Source organism: Podarcis bocagei, assembly GCF_964188305.1.
Source record: "Podarcis bocagei genome assembly, chromosome: Z".
Lineage (NCBI taxonomy): Eukaryota > Metazoa > Chordata > Lepidosauria > Squamata > Lacertidae > Podarcis > Podarcis bocagei.
The window spans coordinates 42,840,662-42,856,380 of record NC_138140.1 but is presented as its reverse complement, the minus strand read 5'-3'; the positions used below and the strand labels follow the sequence as shown (position 1 = coordinate 42,856,380).

The 15,719-nt window shown below is 44.9% G+C and overlaps 1 protein-coding gene across 1 annotated transcript; it reads left to right on the top strand.

The window, feature by feature from the left end:
- Positions 1-968: 968 nt before the first annotated feature.
- SLC25A43 (solute carrier family 25 member 43) lies at positions 969-15,504 on the top strand. The gene is made up of 5 exons (XM_081179059.1): positions 969-1,279; positions 2,453-2,694; positions 4,171-4,343; positions 14,568-14,702; positions 15,158-15,504. The coding sequence occupies exons 1-5, from the start codon at positions 1,008-1,010 to the stop codon at positions 15,332-15,334; spliced, it is 999 nt and encodes a 332-aa protein (XP_081035185.1). The 5' UTR covers positions 969-1,007; the 3' UTR covers positions 15,335-15,504.
- The last annotated feature ends 215 nt before the right edge of the window (positions 15,505-15,719 follow it).

Sequence of the window (15,719 nt, the reverse complement as noted above, 5' to 3'; positions counted from 1 at the left end):
GAATTCCTCTTTGGTGGTTTCCCCCCTTTTCCATTTTTTGTACACATCCTTTTTTAATCTTAACTCAGTTAAAAGTTCTTTAGATAGCCACCCTGGCTTCTTTAGGCACCTTCCATGTTTCCGTCTCATGGGTATTGCCTGACGTTGTGCTTTTATTATCTCCCTCTTAACAAACTCCCAGCCATCATGAACTCCCTTTCCTTTTAGTATTGCAGTCCATGGGATCTCACCCAGCACTTCCCTAAGTTTTATGAAGTCGGCTTTCTTAAAGTCAAGAAATTGAGTCCTAGTATGCTTGGCTGCTCCTTTCCGCTGTACAGTAAACTTCAGAAGAGCATGATCACTCGTGCCTAATGATCCTTCCACTTCTACCCCACTAACCAGGTCATCAACATTGGTTAGGACCAGATCTAAAATGGCTGTTCCTCTTGTTGCTTCTCCCACTTTCTGGACAATGAAGTTGTCTGCAAGGCCAGTGAGGAATCTGTTTGACCTTATGCTCTTGGCTGAGTTTGACGTCCAACAAATATCCGGGTAATGAGCAATTAAAAAAAAAAAGGTTATGTTTCCTGTTTTCTTTTCCCAAGCTAAGATAATGTGTAAGCGTGGTGTCAGCTCCCTAAAAAAAGGTCAGCAACTTTGGGGTCTCCCCCCCCTAGAAAATGTCGACAACTCTGGGAAAGGGGGGGGGCGCAGGAGGGATCTTTGCACCACAGCGCCGGATATGCTTAAGACAGCCCTGGCGCTAGAACTAAACTCCCCGAGCCACGCGCGCTCCGGGCTCCTGGGCACGGACAATCGGGCATCAGTCACCTGCATCGACCTCTCTCCAGCCTCAGAGGGTCAGCTCTCCCTCCCCTTCCCGTCTCCAGACCAAGTTGGCACCGCCCCGCGACGGCCTTGCGTAGCGCACACAGGGGCTGGACTGCCGGGTATGCGTCGCTATGCGTCCTCCTCGCTAGTTGCCCGGCCCGCAGCGGGCATGGTGCAGCCGCCGCCCGGGCGGCATGGCGACCTGGAAGCGGGACAGTCGGCTCACCGCTCTGCAGCGGCTCAGCTGCGCCGGGCTGGCCGGGGCGCTGAGCCACAGCCTGACGGCGCCTCTGGAAGTTTTCACCGTCCTGGCCCAAGTTGGCACTCACCACTCGCGGCGAGGGCTCTGGGAGACGGGGCGCAGCTTATGCAAGGCCGAAGGCATTGGGGCCCTCTGGAAGGGCAACCTCACCGCCTGTTTGCGCCTCTTTCCCTACAGCGCCCTACAACTGGGCTCTTACCGCAGGTAAGCCGGGCTGAAAAACCCCCTCGGCTTTCGGACCCAACCAGTTGATACCAAAGCAATGGTGTGGTGCGGGGACACGGCTCTCCAAGGGTTAATAATTCCTGCAGTTCGTTGTGGCTGCCCAGCATTTTTCCATTTCTACAGGCTCATGGAAGGGGGGGGGGGGGACTCCAGTAAACTTCAGTCTTGTTTTCACCTAACTGCAACTAAGCTCTGTTGAACACAGTGAGACTTCCGCGTAAAGATGCACGGAGGTCCGAGTAAGAATGACTTCAAAAATGAAAAAAAAATCTTTATAGTATTAACCAATCAGAGGGGTGGACTGAAGAGACAGAGGAATACCGGTAGTTAAAGGGCGCTCTGAACGGTCCAGCTGATGTCGAATTTCCTCCCAGTCTCTAGGAAGGTGTGTGGAACAGTGTAGCTTTCTGGAGGTGTTTGTTTTTTAACTGTCTAACTCTGAAACCTAAAAGATAAAGTATGATTAACTGTCCACAAAATGTATTTTCCATGCAGAAAGTGTGTTCCAAAACTAGTTCTTGCCCTGTGCAACATACAGACTTCCATTATAAGCTGCATTCTGTGCCCAAAAACAGAACTTATTTTCCCCCTTTGGTTTTGGATCAGATAATAGGATGAAGGTTTTCTATATTTCCCCCAGTGGTGGGAGCTAGATGTAGTTTCCGGGGTGTGGTGCTGAAGAGAGAGCTGTAAATCAAGTCTGATTTCTTTTAAAAGAAAGACAGAAATAAATTAAACCTGATTTAGATAATCTTAGGCAGCTGAGGAGGTTTTTTTGCCTTCTATTAGCCAGACTTCACACATGCGTAGTAGGTCTGCCACTTTTGTGTTGGAAGATAAGTTCTCCTTATTTCAGATTTAAGCTAATCAGGAATTCATCAGAACTGAAACTTGCATTGAATGGAAAGTTCGCAGAAGGCCTTTTTGATTATTGTCTGGGGTGGGGTGGCCAAACTACAAAGGTACAAGGCAAGAGCCACTGAAAAAATGAAACAAATGGGGGGAGGGGGAGCCATGGTTTCTTTGGTAAACTCATGGTTTGTTAAGCAGTGGCTTAAACAAACCATGATTTAGTGTTACAAATGAATCACTGACTTTATCTATGTTGTGTAACTGACTTGTGATATTCCCCACCCCCATATATCATACTAGGTTTGTATTGCTGTTTGTGGATGATTTGGGCCACATCTCCCAGTGGGGTTCGATCATGGCTGGAAGTTTGGCTGGCATGGTGGCTGCTGTTGCAACATACCCAACCGAAGTCATCAAAACCCGTCTCATTGTACAGAACCGGTTGGAGCCCTCCTACAAAGGAATTCTGCATGCTTTGTACATGATTTATCATCAAGAAGGTGTCGCTGCACTTTATCGTGGTGTTTCACTATCAGTATTAGGTATTGTGAGACTGCATTCTTTTTCCTATAACATTGGGGTTGGAATAGTGACTGAAGGTCAGTGCTTTTTAGTTACAGTCATACCTCGGGTTGAATGTGCTTCAGGTTGAGCGCTTTTGGGTTGTGCTTCATGGCAACCCAGAAGTAATGGAGCACGTTACTTCCAGGTTTCGCCACTCGCGCATGTGCAGACGCTAAAAATGATGTGATGCACAGACGCACCGTTGCATCTTACATTCCATTCAGAATGCGAATGGGGCTCTGGAACAGATCCCGTTCGCATCCCGAGGTACCACTGTATTTTACTTACAGTATTTTCTGTGCCACCTGTTTTCTGGGCAGCTTCTAACAAAAAGACGTTAAAATACAGCTGTCAGTTCAATCAATAAAACAAGAAAAGGCAGCATTAAATTTTGAAATGCAATAAGACAAGCCCCCTTTTTTAAAAATCGCTTATGTCAGATCTCAGTCTATTGCCTGCAAAACTGGTGTATCGGCAATGTGCTGTTAACTGCGTTCTCAGTTATTCATCCTCCCCAAAACGATGTGAGGAGATCCAATTCTTCTGATTTTGCAGATGGGGGATCATGATTGAGAGGCATAAATTTTCCCATGACCAAATGTAGCAAGGAAAAAAGAGGCAACGCACACAATCTGCAATACAGATTCTGATTGGACCCAACAGCAGATACTATACAGTGGTACCTCTGGTTGTGGACGGGATCCGTTCTGGAAGTCTGGACGGATCCTGAGGTTTCCACTACCTGAGGACCGCTTCTGCGCATGCGTGCGTGGCAAAACCCAATCAAATACTTTGGGGTTTGCCGCTTTCGCATCCTGAAGTTTACGTAACCAGTGGATTACTTAACCGGAGGTACTACTGTATATGGTTTTTAAAAGACCCATTCAATTGCCAGTGATGACCTTGGTGCCTCACCTACTTTGGCTTTTATAGTCCAAATGTTTTAGAAAACCAAATATATCCCAAAAGAATATTTGCACCTTACATTGTGTGAAGTTCTGTAGTACAATGCTTTTCTGTTTTACCCTTAACAGAAATGCAATCAGACTTTGGAGTTAATGACATTTCCAGGACAGTAAGCACATGTTAATCAGCAACTTCTGCTACAAAAGATCATCAAAAGAATCCTGCTGCATCAAACCAAAGTCTTATGTAGTCTAGCATTCTGTTCTCACTGTGGCCAACCAAATGACTGTGGGAAGCCCCAAAAGCAGCCCCTGGGTGCAAACACACTTCTTACGTTTCCATTTTCTGGAAGCAGAAATTATTGCAGGAGAAAGATATTCCCATCACACCCTGCGTTGCAAACTTCTCAGAAGCATCTGATTGGCCAGCGTTATCAGATGGGATGTTGAGCTAGGTGGTTTCTTGATCTGAACCGGCATAGCAATTTGTATCAGTAAGCACCTAACAACTTCCACAAGTCTCATTTGCTTGCTTGCTTTTCATGACAGGTGCTATCCCGTTTTCCATTGGCTCTTTCCTCGTTTACACACATCTGGATAAAATCTGGGGTCAGCCCAGCATCCGCTTCACTCCTGTGCAGAACTTTGTGAATGGCTGCCTGGCAGCTGGGGTTGCACAGACACTTTCTTTCCCTTTTGAAACAGTCAAGAGGAAAATGCAGGTATGGAATTTAGGGCTACTATATTCCTCTAGAACTGGGGTATGCAACACACCAGCCTCTTGCTCAGTGGTTGCCAACCTTTGGTGGGGGACTGTAGGCCCATTTGCAAAAGCTCTTGTGGGCACCACACCCCAACAACCAAGCACATGTTGCAACCTGTTCTGATGACGACAGCAGAATGCTTCTTTCACACCTAATTTCATTGGAGGGAGAGGATCCTGCTGGCATCAGGGAAGGTCAGCGGGCACCACATTGGCAACCTCCGCTCTAGTGGCATAGGCAGCGGAAAGGTTGTCGCATATTGGGAGCAAGAGGGCCCATAGATGAGGCGATCACACCTCTTCTGGGCTGCACTGTTGTCTGCTTAAAGGACGGGAGGGAAAATCATACCTGGGACTGTGTGCATATGTTTAGCACTATGTGCTAGATTCTGGAACTAGAAGGTAGGTGTATTGGTAGACCTTTGAGTTGTTTACAGGGGATCATCCAGGTTTTCTGATTTGACTGATCCAACCAGCAGGTTTTATCTTGGAGTCTCAGGATTTCCTAGCTGTAAAATGGGGCTCTATTTATTTAACAATTTCTTTACCACTTGATTAGAACAAAAGCTCTGAGTGGTTTACAAGAAAAAATATCAATAAAAACAGTTAAAATCAAGTAGCTAAAATGCAATTAAAACCAGCTGTAAACTTAACAAGAGTTTAAAGCACATCAACATGTATGTGTTTGGATAGGCTTGCCTTAAAAAAAATGTTTGAATCAGACTGTATAGTTCATAACTTGCTGTGCCTTAAATTTGCAAGTGCAAACACCCCTCACATGCCACTGTCGTGTCTTGCCTTGAGTCAATCACTTATCTCTCATCCTTAACGTTCCTTGCCTATAAATAACATGAGTATTAACTGGCCGGCCCTTAGACTAATTTTAGAGCTTTGTGATAGAATCCCTAGTATGTAATAAGTCAGAAGTAGTTTTGTATTTGTATATGCAGTTTATCCAGGTGTATGGCTCATGGAGGGGACGCGGGTGGCACTGTGGGTTAAACCACAGAGCCTAGGATTTACTGATCAGAAGGTCAGCAATTCGAATCCTCGTGATGGGTGAGCTCCCGTTGCTCGGTCCCTGCTCCTGCCCACCTAGCAGTTCAAAAGCACGTCAAAGTGCAAGCAGATAAATAGGTACCGCTCCGGTGGGAAGGTAAACGGCGTTTCCGTGTGCTGCTTTGGTTCGCCAGAAGCAGCTTAGTCATGCTGGCCACATGACCTGGTAGCTGTACGCCAGCTCCCTCGGCCAATAAAGCGAGATGAGCACCGCAACCCCAGAGTCGGCCACGACTGGACCTAATGGTCAGGGGTCCCTTTACCTTTACGGCTCATGGACAACAGAGAGTTGGCACCACCATTTTGCATCTGTAGCCCAGCTGTTGAGCCTTGGGGTTCTAGTAATGAGCAAAGCAGACTGCCACCATTGCACTAGAATGGTACCAGTCCTTACATTTGCCATGTGGCATCCTTTGCCACAAAGGAATTGTTGCTTTAGAGCAAGGTTGGAGAACCTGTAGCCCACCGGCTGTTGTTGGGCTGCGGCTCCCATCATCCCCTACCGTTGGCCATTCTTCCTGGGGCTGATGGGAGCTGGAGTCCAGCAACATCTGGAAGGCTGCAGTTTGCTTGCCCCTGAGTAATTGTACCTGTGTTGTTTCATGCATCCAATGAAAAACAGCCTGGGAAGCAGGGCTTGTGGGAGACACTGCAATGGAGGGGAGGATCAAGCGCACCCTGTTCCATCCACCAGTTTTCCCCTGCAGATGCTCTCTAAATGCACATTAATTTATAGATTTGGAAGCTTGTTATAGGAAAGCAGGGAGGTTCTTAATACTGCCTTTGATGCATCTAGCTCAATATTGTCCTCATGGACTGGCAGTGCCTCTTGTATCCCTACCTGGGGATGCCAGGTATTTAGTCTGAAACTTTCTGCATGCAAAGCAGATGCTCCACTCCCAAGTTATGGTCCTTCCTTGTCTACTGCATTTGCCTTGTAACATGTAGTTCTGCCCTTAGCTATACAGCTGGCAGAGGAGAAGTGTTAGGTCATTTTGAGCCACTAGATGGTGATGTTACTCCACAATACACTTCCAACTCGGGCTGATTCCTGCATTTCCTCTCTGGTCTTTCTGCCTGGATTTACCAGGCAGAAACATTTTTTATTATTATTAAGTTAGGATATTGCACACACTTAACTTGGAGTAAGACCTGTTGAAGTAACTGGGACTTAATTCTCACTAAATATGCATAGAACTGAGATATGTGTTAAGTTGCTTCTCTCTTCATTTTAAAAGCATCCTTACAAAAATGTAAATTTGCAGCATCTTTGTTGTTCACCCTAACTGTATCCCTTTGTCTCCCTCTTTCCCTTTGCTCCTGGTTGACCTATTAGCGAACTGAAAGGTATAGTATGCATGTTTGGGCATGCAGATGCTCGGTAGGTTTCTTTTTGCTAAAATGCTGCTAAATTTTAGAAAGAAAGGGGAGGGAAACAAGAGAGGACTAAAGCATAAGTCAACAATGACTTTTCACAACACTTTCCATTTTTAGCAAATGTGAAAGGCTTAGAATTTTCTACATAAGAGCAACATTCACAAGATCCTTTTACAGACCCTTAGATCCTTCTGTTGCACTGTGACCAAACAAACCAAGAAGCCTTCAATTAACCATAGTTGCCCAGTTTGTCCAGACTGGGAAACTGTGGTTTCCCAAGGCCATGGCTCAATGGTAAGGGATCTGCATTCTATGCACAAGGTCCCAGGCATCTTCAGGTAGTTCCTGGAGAGACTTCTGCCTGAAACCGTGGAGAGCTGCTGCCGGTCAGTGTTGACAGAACTGGGCTAGGTGGACCAGTGCTGTGACTCGGTACAAGGCAGCTTCCCCTGTTCCATATAATTGCTGGCTTTGGATCAAGCCTAGATCTTAAATTGTGGCTTGAAGTTGGTTTCTTATGTGCTGAAGCTGCTAAATATAGATTCTTGGTTCGGATAAAAGCTATGGTTAATTAAAGGTTTCATGTTTTAATTGCATTTTGAGTGAAGGGAGATGCAGAGGGGCTTCATGCATTGGGGAAAGACTTGCTTTATTAAGCAGATATACGACTGAAGCAAATGCACAATGGGTCAGCGCATCTTGCTGTTAACCAGACGTTTGGTGGTTCAAGCCCACCCAGGGATATCTGTGGGCAGGATTCCTGCACTGCAGGGGGTTGGACTCAGTGACCCTTGAGGTACCTTCCAACACTACAATTCTATGATTCTATGAAACATATGATTGTCTGAAGCAGCTGGAGTACTGTTAAGCAAATATATAATTGACTGAAGCAGCTAAGTACTTCTCATTTATTTATTATATCCACCCCTCCATACTTTCTCAAATGAGCGAAGGGCAGCATGCAAGACTCCTCCCCATTCCAAACCCCCCCCCCATTTCATCAGCATAACAACCTTGAGAGGTAGGGTAGACTGAAAGAAAAATAGCAACTGGTCCAAGGTGATCAGTTGTCCCTCTACAATGCCACCTTAAACTGTTTATAATTGTTGCAATTTAAATGAAAAGAAAGGGTAATCTATTCATTTATTTAGAAGATTTATATGCTACTCTTCATAGCATCTGTCCCAGAGTAGTTCGCAAAATAGGTCAATAAAATAATAATAATAATAATAATAATAATAATAATAATAATAATAATAATAATAATAATAAAATCTACATTAACAGAAATAGGCAATCCCTGGCACCCAAACATGTGGAAGGAATCCTTTAAATCAGGGGTGGAGAATTTGTGCCCTTCAGATGTAGTTTTGGGATTACAGCTACCCTAATCTCGAACTATTGATTATGCTTGTCTGTAGTTGAATGGAACTGGAATCTGCGTGTGTGTAGAAAGTAGCCTAGTGTACCAAGTTAAAAGTCACGCTTGTTACTCCACCTACATTTGCCTATGGCCCCGCCCACTATTGGCATGTGGCCCTTGGGGGGTTATATAGAAGGGAATGTGGCCCTTAGCTGGAAAAGGTTCCCACCTATGCCTTGTATCATCCATTTTTGATGCACCTAGAACCTGAGAGGATATATCGGAACACACACTTCTCTTTTACAGAAGCTTTCTGGACTGGTTGCCTCGATACAAATCTTATTTACCCAATGGGACTGGCTTGGTGGTAGATTAATGACAGACAAAAGAAAGCTGTTGCTTGCACAATGCGTACTTTTATGGAGTCAGCCGCAGTGAAAGCCACTTGCCTTATAGAGATTTCAGAGGGTGATCAAAAGGTTCATGGAGATCAGCAACTGTTAGCTCTGACAAGAGGGTCCTGTAACAAAATGCTGCAGTGTGGAGTGCTTTGCTTCACTATTGAAGTCAGCCAGCCATGTCTTCCTCCACAACACTTCATACCATTCTCCCTTCCACCCCACTTTTCTCCTCCCTTGCAAATTCTACAACCACTGAGTTCATAGGCCTGGTTTATTTTGGGAACAGGGGTGTCGGCTCCTCAACAAGCTGTACACTCGTACAGTTATCACATGTAATATTCAGCGAGTGCTGTGTTCCCCCCCAGAGGTACTCAAGGGTACGTAGTACCAGCTCCCCTTTTTCTAGAAGAAAGGCACTAGCCAAAAGTGTTGCACTTACTGTAAGAACTTCATGGTGAGTACCGGCATCTTTTTCCCTAGAAGGAAAGCACTGAACAAGTGTATAGTTTGTGTGCCTGGGTACCCAACGTTCAAGCTGTACATGTGCACAGTTGCTTAGCCACATTGAAATTCGTGGGCTCACTGCTAAGCAGATGCTTATAGCATTGCACTACATGTCATTTTCTTTTCTATTCCCTTATTTCTGTTTCTGTTTCCATAAAGCTCAAAGTCAGGATCCCAGAAAGGAACTGATTTGTGATAGGCTTAGGGGAGTCAGAAGGAATCTCAGGCTAGGCCAGAGAACATATAACTTGTGGAATTGTTTGGCAGAGCTCCTGCACCTTTAGAAGCTGAGTAGAAGAGGGAAGCAACACCTGCTGAAATCCCCCGTCATGCACAGCTGCTAATATGCTGATATTTCAGAGCTGAAATTCGGGGTCAGACTAGATGACCGCCGACTCCCTTTTTGCCCTGAATATGCTGAAATTCGGGGTCAGGCTAGATGACCGCTGGCTCCCTTTTTGCCCTGAATACGGAGATATGCCCACTTTGGCATCTGGTCCTCCTATAATGGAATTTGCCACCTCAAGATCTGGCACTGGCCATTAGCTCCAGTGACTTTCATAGCACAGTCCTATAGATGTCTACTCAGAAGCAAGCCCCACTGTGTTCTCCCTGGTAAGTGTTTATAGGAATGATTTATTGGGAGCAGTACCACTCTACCAGTTGGCTGCGATAGCTAAATCCTCAGAAGAAGGATTGGAACCTCAGAACAGAATCCTGAAACATTAGATCAGATTCTGATATCTGGCAACAACCCCAGACCTTGTTCTCACCTTGGGTAGCCTGGTGCAAAAGAAGACAGGTGCTCTTACACCTTTATGTAGGAAACATCATTTTACCAGGCGCACAAAATCCCTCTCTTTTGCAGTGCTATTAAAAGCCCCGTTCTTTCTGGACACCCCAGTATTAACCAGCAAAGGAAGTAGTATCAACTTTTGATGTATGTATTGTGAACAAACCCCCATTGGATGCCTGAATTAATCCACCACCAGCAGAGAGTCCTATTGTCCCAACCTAGTCCAATGCAGAAACCGTGCCTGATTCCAAAACTGTTTCCCTCTAGGGATATAACTGTGTCAGTTTCCCAGGCCCTTCCTTTGGGCAAAAGGAATAAGCAGATCCCCAGACAAACAGAATCTCAAGTGCTTCATTGAAGCTTCGACTGAGGGTTGCAAGATTTGAGGTTGGGCTTCATTCAGACTGGAAGTATTTAGATATCCCCAATCGTCCGTGTTAACCTAGCCCTTGAAAGGATTCTGTGTTCTTATTTTAGATTTCAGATTAAGTGAAATAAACGCCCCGAGTACTTCTGCGACACTTCTTTTCCTAATCCCTTATTAGCAAGGCTGGCACATACCGCACTCCTAGGCTTTCTCACTGAAAATATAATTTCAAAGAATTATTGCAGGGCAACTTTTTGTACCTTGGAAAAATCCATAAAAACCTGTGTCTTTATTTCTTAATTCATTTCTATATCTCTTGGGTTTGGGCTTATATATATATATATATATAATTAATGCATGTATTAGTTGCTTTACTGTTATATTTACTTATGGGATATTAGTGGGGGTGTTTTAACCTCGCTTTGGAAGTAAAGGGACTTATATTGAGGCCATGGTGAAGGGGATTTAAAAAAAAAAATTCAATCCGTTAATCAATTAATAAGCAGATAGTAAATCCAATCAAAACTCTTCTGTCCAGTTGAAGAGTGCTTCTCTGTAGCGGAAACGTGTCCTGGAGGGTTCATCTTTCAGTAAACAAAGTGAAGCAGCCAAGAACTTAAAATATGAGAGTGGGAGCATCTCATGTATCATCACAAGGCCATCCCTCCGACAGAGAGGATCACTTTAGGCTTATCACTGTTAAGAAGCTGTCTGAGGTCTGATTTAACACAGAACATGGGGCACAGAGAATGCTTTCCCCTTGTGAACCCTCCAGATATGTCTGGGTAATTAAATCTCTGGTGTGCTAGTGTTAACATGTGAATTTAAACGTAACCTAGGTAGGTTGCAAGCATTCCTGCACAGAAATCTGCAGGACTGAGGCTTGGTCTGCAGATGCAACAGAAGGAAATGGTAATGAGGCAGGTGTTTGAATTGCTTGTACACTTAGGTTGCAAGTTGAAGATACTGCTTTTGAATGCTGTCATTTTGTTGTTTTAAGGCCCTGCAAGCAGAAATGTAACACACCTGTGAATTTCATCTGCAGTTCTGGTATTCTGTTTGCAAGAAGTTTTTATCCTGCAGTCCAAAGTGGTGTGATTTATCCTGTTGACTCATTTTTCTTGAGTTTAAACCAGTCCTAATTCATTGTAAGAAAATGAACTTGTTTCCTCTGTGGTGAAAGACAGTTTCCGAGCTGAACCTGCAGCACTAGTGTCTCTTTGTACTTTCAAAGTTTCTTGCAAATTCTCTCTAATGCTGAAGAATGAGAAAAGGAAATGAGTTCTGCCCTTGTGGCTTAACTTGTAGGTCTTGGCGGATATCTCACACAGTGCCTTGCAGACATCGCTTAGCATAACATTTATCTGGGAACTAAGCCAGAGAGAGAGTGAGATGCAGAATTCCCTTGCTGTAAGCACAGAACTTGTTGTCATTTCCCTTCACTGTGGCTGGAGCAGTGATTTCCAAACCGGAGCCAGGGCACAGACATATGTCCCAAGAGTGTCCCGCCAGTGTGGTATAAGCAAGCAATTAATTAAATAACTAAAGCAGAAGTGGCTAACCTATGACCCTCCAAATGTTGATGGACTACAACTCCCATCATCCCTTGCTCTTGGCCATGCTGGCTGGGGTTGATAGAATTGGACTGGAGTTGCAGTCCAATTCTACTTAAACACATATACACACAGAGAGAGAAAGACTCTTTGCTGTTAGGAAAGTTATGGGGAAATGCATTTAAGAGTGTGTGAAAGAACGGAAGACATGTAAAGACCCTCCAAACAAAACAGAACAAGTGCTTATTGCTCTAGAACCCATCCCATAAATAAATCGGAGCAAGTGCTCAATGAAGACTGGACCTAGCCTGACCACTGGATAAATTTTGTGCAAGCAAATTGGGATGAATGCTGAATAAATAGGTCATCTGGAGGATCCCTGACCAGACATGTATCGGATTGCGCTGTAGGCCTGCAATTCTAAACATGCTTCCTAACACGTTTTCCCCATTGAAATCAGTGAGACTTGAAAGCAAACATGTCTTGAATTACTCCATGATAATGTAGCTGTTCAATGTAGAATACTAGCAGGAATGAATGAATGAATGAATGACAAAAGTATGTTGTTGTTGTTGTTTAGTCATTTAGTCGTGTCCAACTCTTCGTGACCCCATGGATCAGAGCACGCCAGGCACTCCTGTCTTTCACTGCCTCCTGCAGTTTGGTCAAACTCATGCTGGTAGCTTTGAGAACCCTGTCCAACCATCTTGTCCTCTGTCGTCCCCTTCTCCTTGTGCCCTCAATCTATCCCAGCATCAGGGTCTTTTCCAGGGAGTCTTCTCTTCTCATGAGGTGGCCAAAGTATTGGAGCCTCAGCTTCAGCATCTGTCCTTCCAGTGAGCACTCAGGGCTGATTTCTTTAAGAATGGATAGGTTTGATCTTCTTGCAGACCATGGGACTCTCAAGAGTCTCCTCCAGCACCATAATTCAAAAGCATCAATTCTTTGGCGATCAGCCTTCTTTATGGTCCAGCTCTCACTTCCACATATCACCACTGGGAAAACCATAGCTTGAACTATATGGACCTTTGTCGGCAAGGTGTATACAAAAAAGTATACTTTTTGTGTGTACAAAAGGTGTGTACAATATTATACTTTAGGTTAAAAGCACACTTAGCAGATGAGTTTATAAGTGAATAGTATGGAATTGCTTGGCATTGTATTTTTCGTGTGTCTGTGTGATTTAGACCAAGAGTGGGAACCTGTGGTCCTCCAAACATTGGACTCCAGCTCCCATCATCTGCAGCCAATACAGCCCATGAAGGGCTATATCTCAGTGACAGAGCATATGCTTTGCACATAAAGGGACCCATGTTAAATCTCTGGGTAGAGCTGGGAATGCCAGTTGGTGCAGAGACAGAGAACCAAAAGTCCCCCAGATGCTGATGGACTCAAGCTCCCCTCAGCCCTAGCCAGCAGGTCTAATGGCCAGAGATGCTGGGAGTTGTAGTCCAACAACATCTGGAGGACACCAGTTTCCCACCTCTGGTGTAGACAAGACTGAAATACTTGGACCAGTGGTTTGATACAGCAGCTTCCTATGATCTGTAATAATTGGAGTCCAGTAACATTTGGAGAAGGGACGTGGGTGGTGCTGTGGTCTAAACCACAGAGCCTAGGGCTTGCCGATCGGAAGGTCGGTGGTTCGAATCCCCGCGATGGGGTGAGCTCCCATTGCTCGGTCCCTGCTCCTGCCACCCTAGCAGTTCAAAAGCACCCCAAAAAAAGTGCAAGTAGATAAATAGGTAACACTGTGGTGTGAAGGTAAATGGCATTTCCGTGTGTTGCTCTGGTTCACCAGAAGCAGCTTAGTCATACTGGCCACATGACCTGGAAGCTGTCTGCGTACAAACACTGGCTCCCTCGGCCAGTAAAGCGAGATGAGCGCTGCAACCCCAAAGTCGTCTGCAACTGGACTTAACTGTCAGGGGTCCTTTACCTTATTAACGTTTGGAGAGCTGCGGGTTTGCCACCCATGGTTTAGGCAAATAGGATCAGGTAAACTGCTGTGCAGAATGGAACACACACACACACCCCACTATCTCCTCTCCTTGCCTTTGTATTGGTGCAAGTCTGAAATTCAAAAGCCTGGATATTATGTTTATTGCAATAAAGTAAGGCAGCAGCAATACTAAGACTGCAATCTCCTCTGTGCACTTAATGCGGAAGTGTAAGGCCCATTTAATTCAATGGGACTTCTGTGCAGATATTCTGTATATATATATATATATATGGTGCTAGGCTGCATTCTTACGTGCACTTAAGTAAGAGTAAGCCCCATGGAAAACAGCACAACTTGCTTCTGAGTAGACATGCATCAGAGTGCAGTGTTGGTGACTTAAGGGCACTTGAAAACCATCGCTGTTTTGGGGTGGGATTCAGTCACATACCAGCAAATGCAGCTTGTGCAACTGCAGCCATACTGGTACTCTTGCACAGCAAACCCACTTTCCTTTTTGCAACAAAGGAAGTGATGATAAAATGTGGGATAAGACTTGCTTTGCTCTGCTCAAACAAATCAGAACAAATGTTCAATCCATCGCATAACCTCCCTGCAAACTTTGTGCAATCAAATTCGGACTAATGCTCAAGAGGTAGGGCACCCAGAAGTGACCTTAGGCTGCAACCATAACCCCACTTCCCCACTAATCTTACTAGGACTTACTTTAAAGCAGACATGGATAGGCTTCTGCTAAAAGGGTTTCAGAACAACAGGGACTTCTTTTCCTCCTTTAAAATAGTGATGTGTTCTCTCCCGAGCAGGCTCAGAGTCCTTGCCTCCCACACCACGGAGGGGTTGATGTCCATTTTGCAGGCATAGTAGACTGTTTTAAGCAAACGGTGAAGACAAAAGGGGTGCTCGCCCTTTGGAATGGACTCACTGCTAACTTACTCAGGGTACGTACTAAAGCACCTGTTGTTCAATACCACTGGAGGTCTGATTTATTGTGCTCCTAATTAGAAATTTATTCTTTTTTCCTCCTTCCAGAATTTAACCATGAGGTGTTGATGGAAGTTGAGGATTGCATGCAGTTTTTTAAAGCTGCCATTCTTTGTAGATCCATCTTTATATAACCTCAGAGTGGTTTTCAGGGTTCTCTCCTTCCCTGTTTTATATTCCTGATTCCTAGATCAGGTTAGGCTGATCTAAGATGACTGGCCTGCAGTCACCCAGTGAGTAGGGATTTGAACCCAGGTCTCCCAGTTCTAATGGTCCACCATTCTAACCACTGCACCACACTGCCTCTCGATTAACAAACATGCTCAGGCTTTCCCCCCATAGTAGGCTTGAAGCCTGGATAATGAAAATACGTGACTATTTATGTTTTTTCGTTTGCTTGCTTTCTAAACAGATTGTTCCTTATTTTGGAGTCATGTTCAGCACTTTTGAATTCTGTCGTCGCGTCTGCCTGTATCGAAATGGTTACATTGATTCTCCTCTGACCTACAAGCTAACTCCAGGTGTGGACCAGAGTTTAAAGCCTAAAGAACTGCAAGAATTTAAACTACTTGGAAGAAGAAGCTTTTAAGCCTCAGGATGCATTTTCTGCAAAGCAATACTAGGTCAATGCTGCAAAATAAGACACTTTGGTTTACTACCAGCTAACTAGCCCTCAGTTTAACAGCATGTGACTTTTTCCTTAAAATGCCTCTTATTGATAAAACTAGGCCCGAACTACTGAATGGGCCACTAAGCCAATGGAGGGCACCCGATATTGATTGTGGTCTGCCGTGCAGTAGAGAACCTCCAGCCTGTGGCCACAAGTGGCATCAAGTGTGGAGCAGACGACTGCCCACTTGTCAATCACAGGATGCCACAATGGCATCAGGTGCAAGGTGCTCTGAAGTCCCAAAGTCTGGACTTCAAAGCACCTTGCAAGGCGCTGCTAAAACAGAGGGCAGGGCGTCTTTCGT

Bases quoted from the DNA above. Each gene is read 5' to 3' on its own strand.
- SLC25A43 (XM_081179059.1), top strand. From the start codon at position 1,008: ATGGCGACCTGGAAGCGGGACAGTCGGCTCACCGCTCTGCAGCGGCTC. The intron at 2,695-4,170 runs GTATTGTGAGAC...TTTTCATGACAG, and splicing joins TGTTTCACTATCAGTATTAG to GTGCTATCCCGTTTTCCATT. The intron at 14,703-15,157 runs GTACGTACTAAA...CTTTCTAAACAG, and splicing joins TCACTGCTAACTTACTCAGG to ATTGTTCCTTATTTTGGAGT.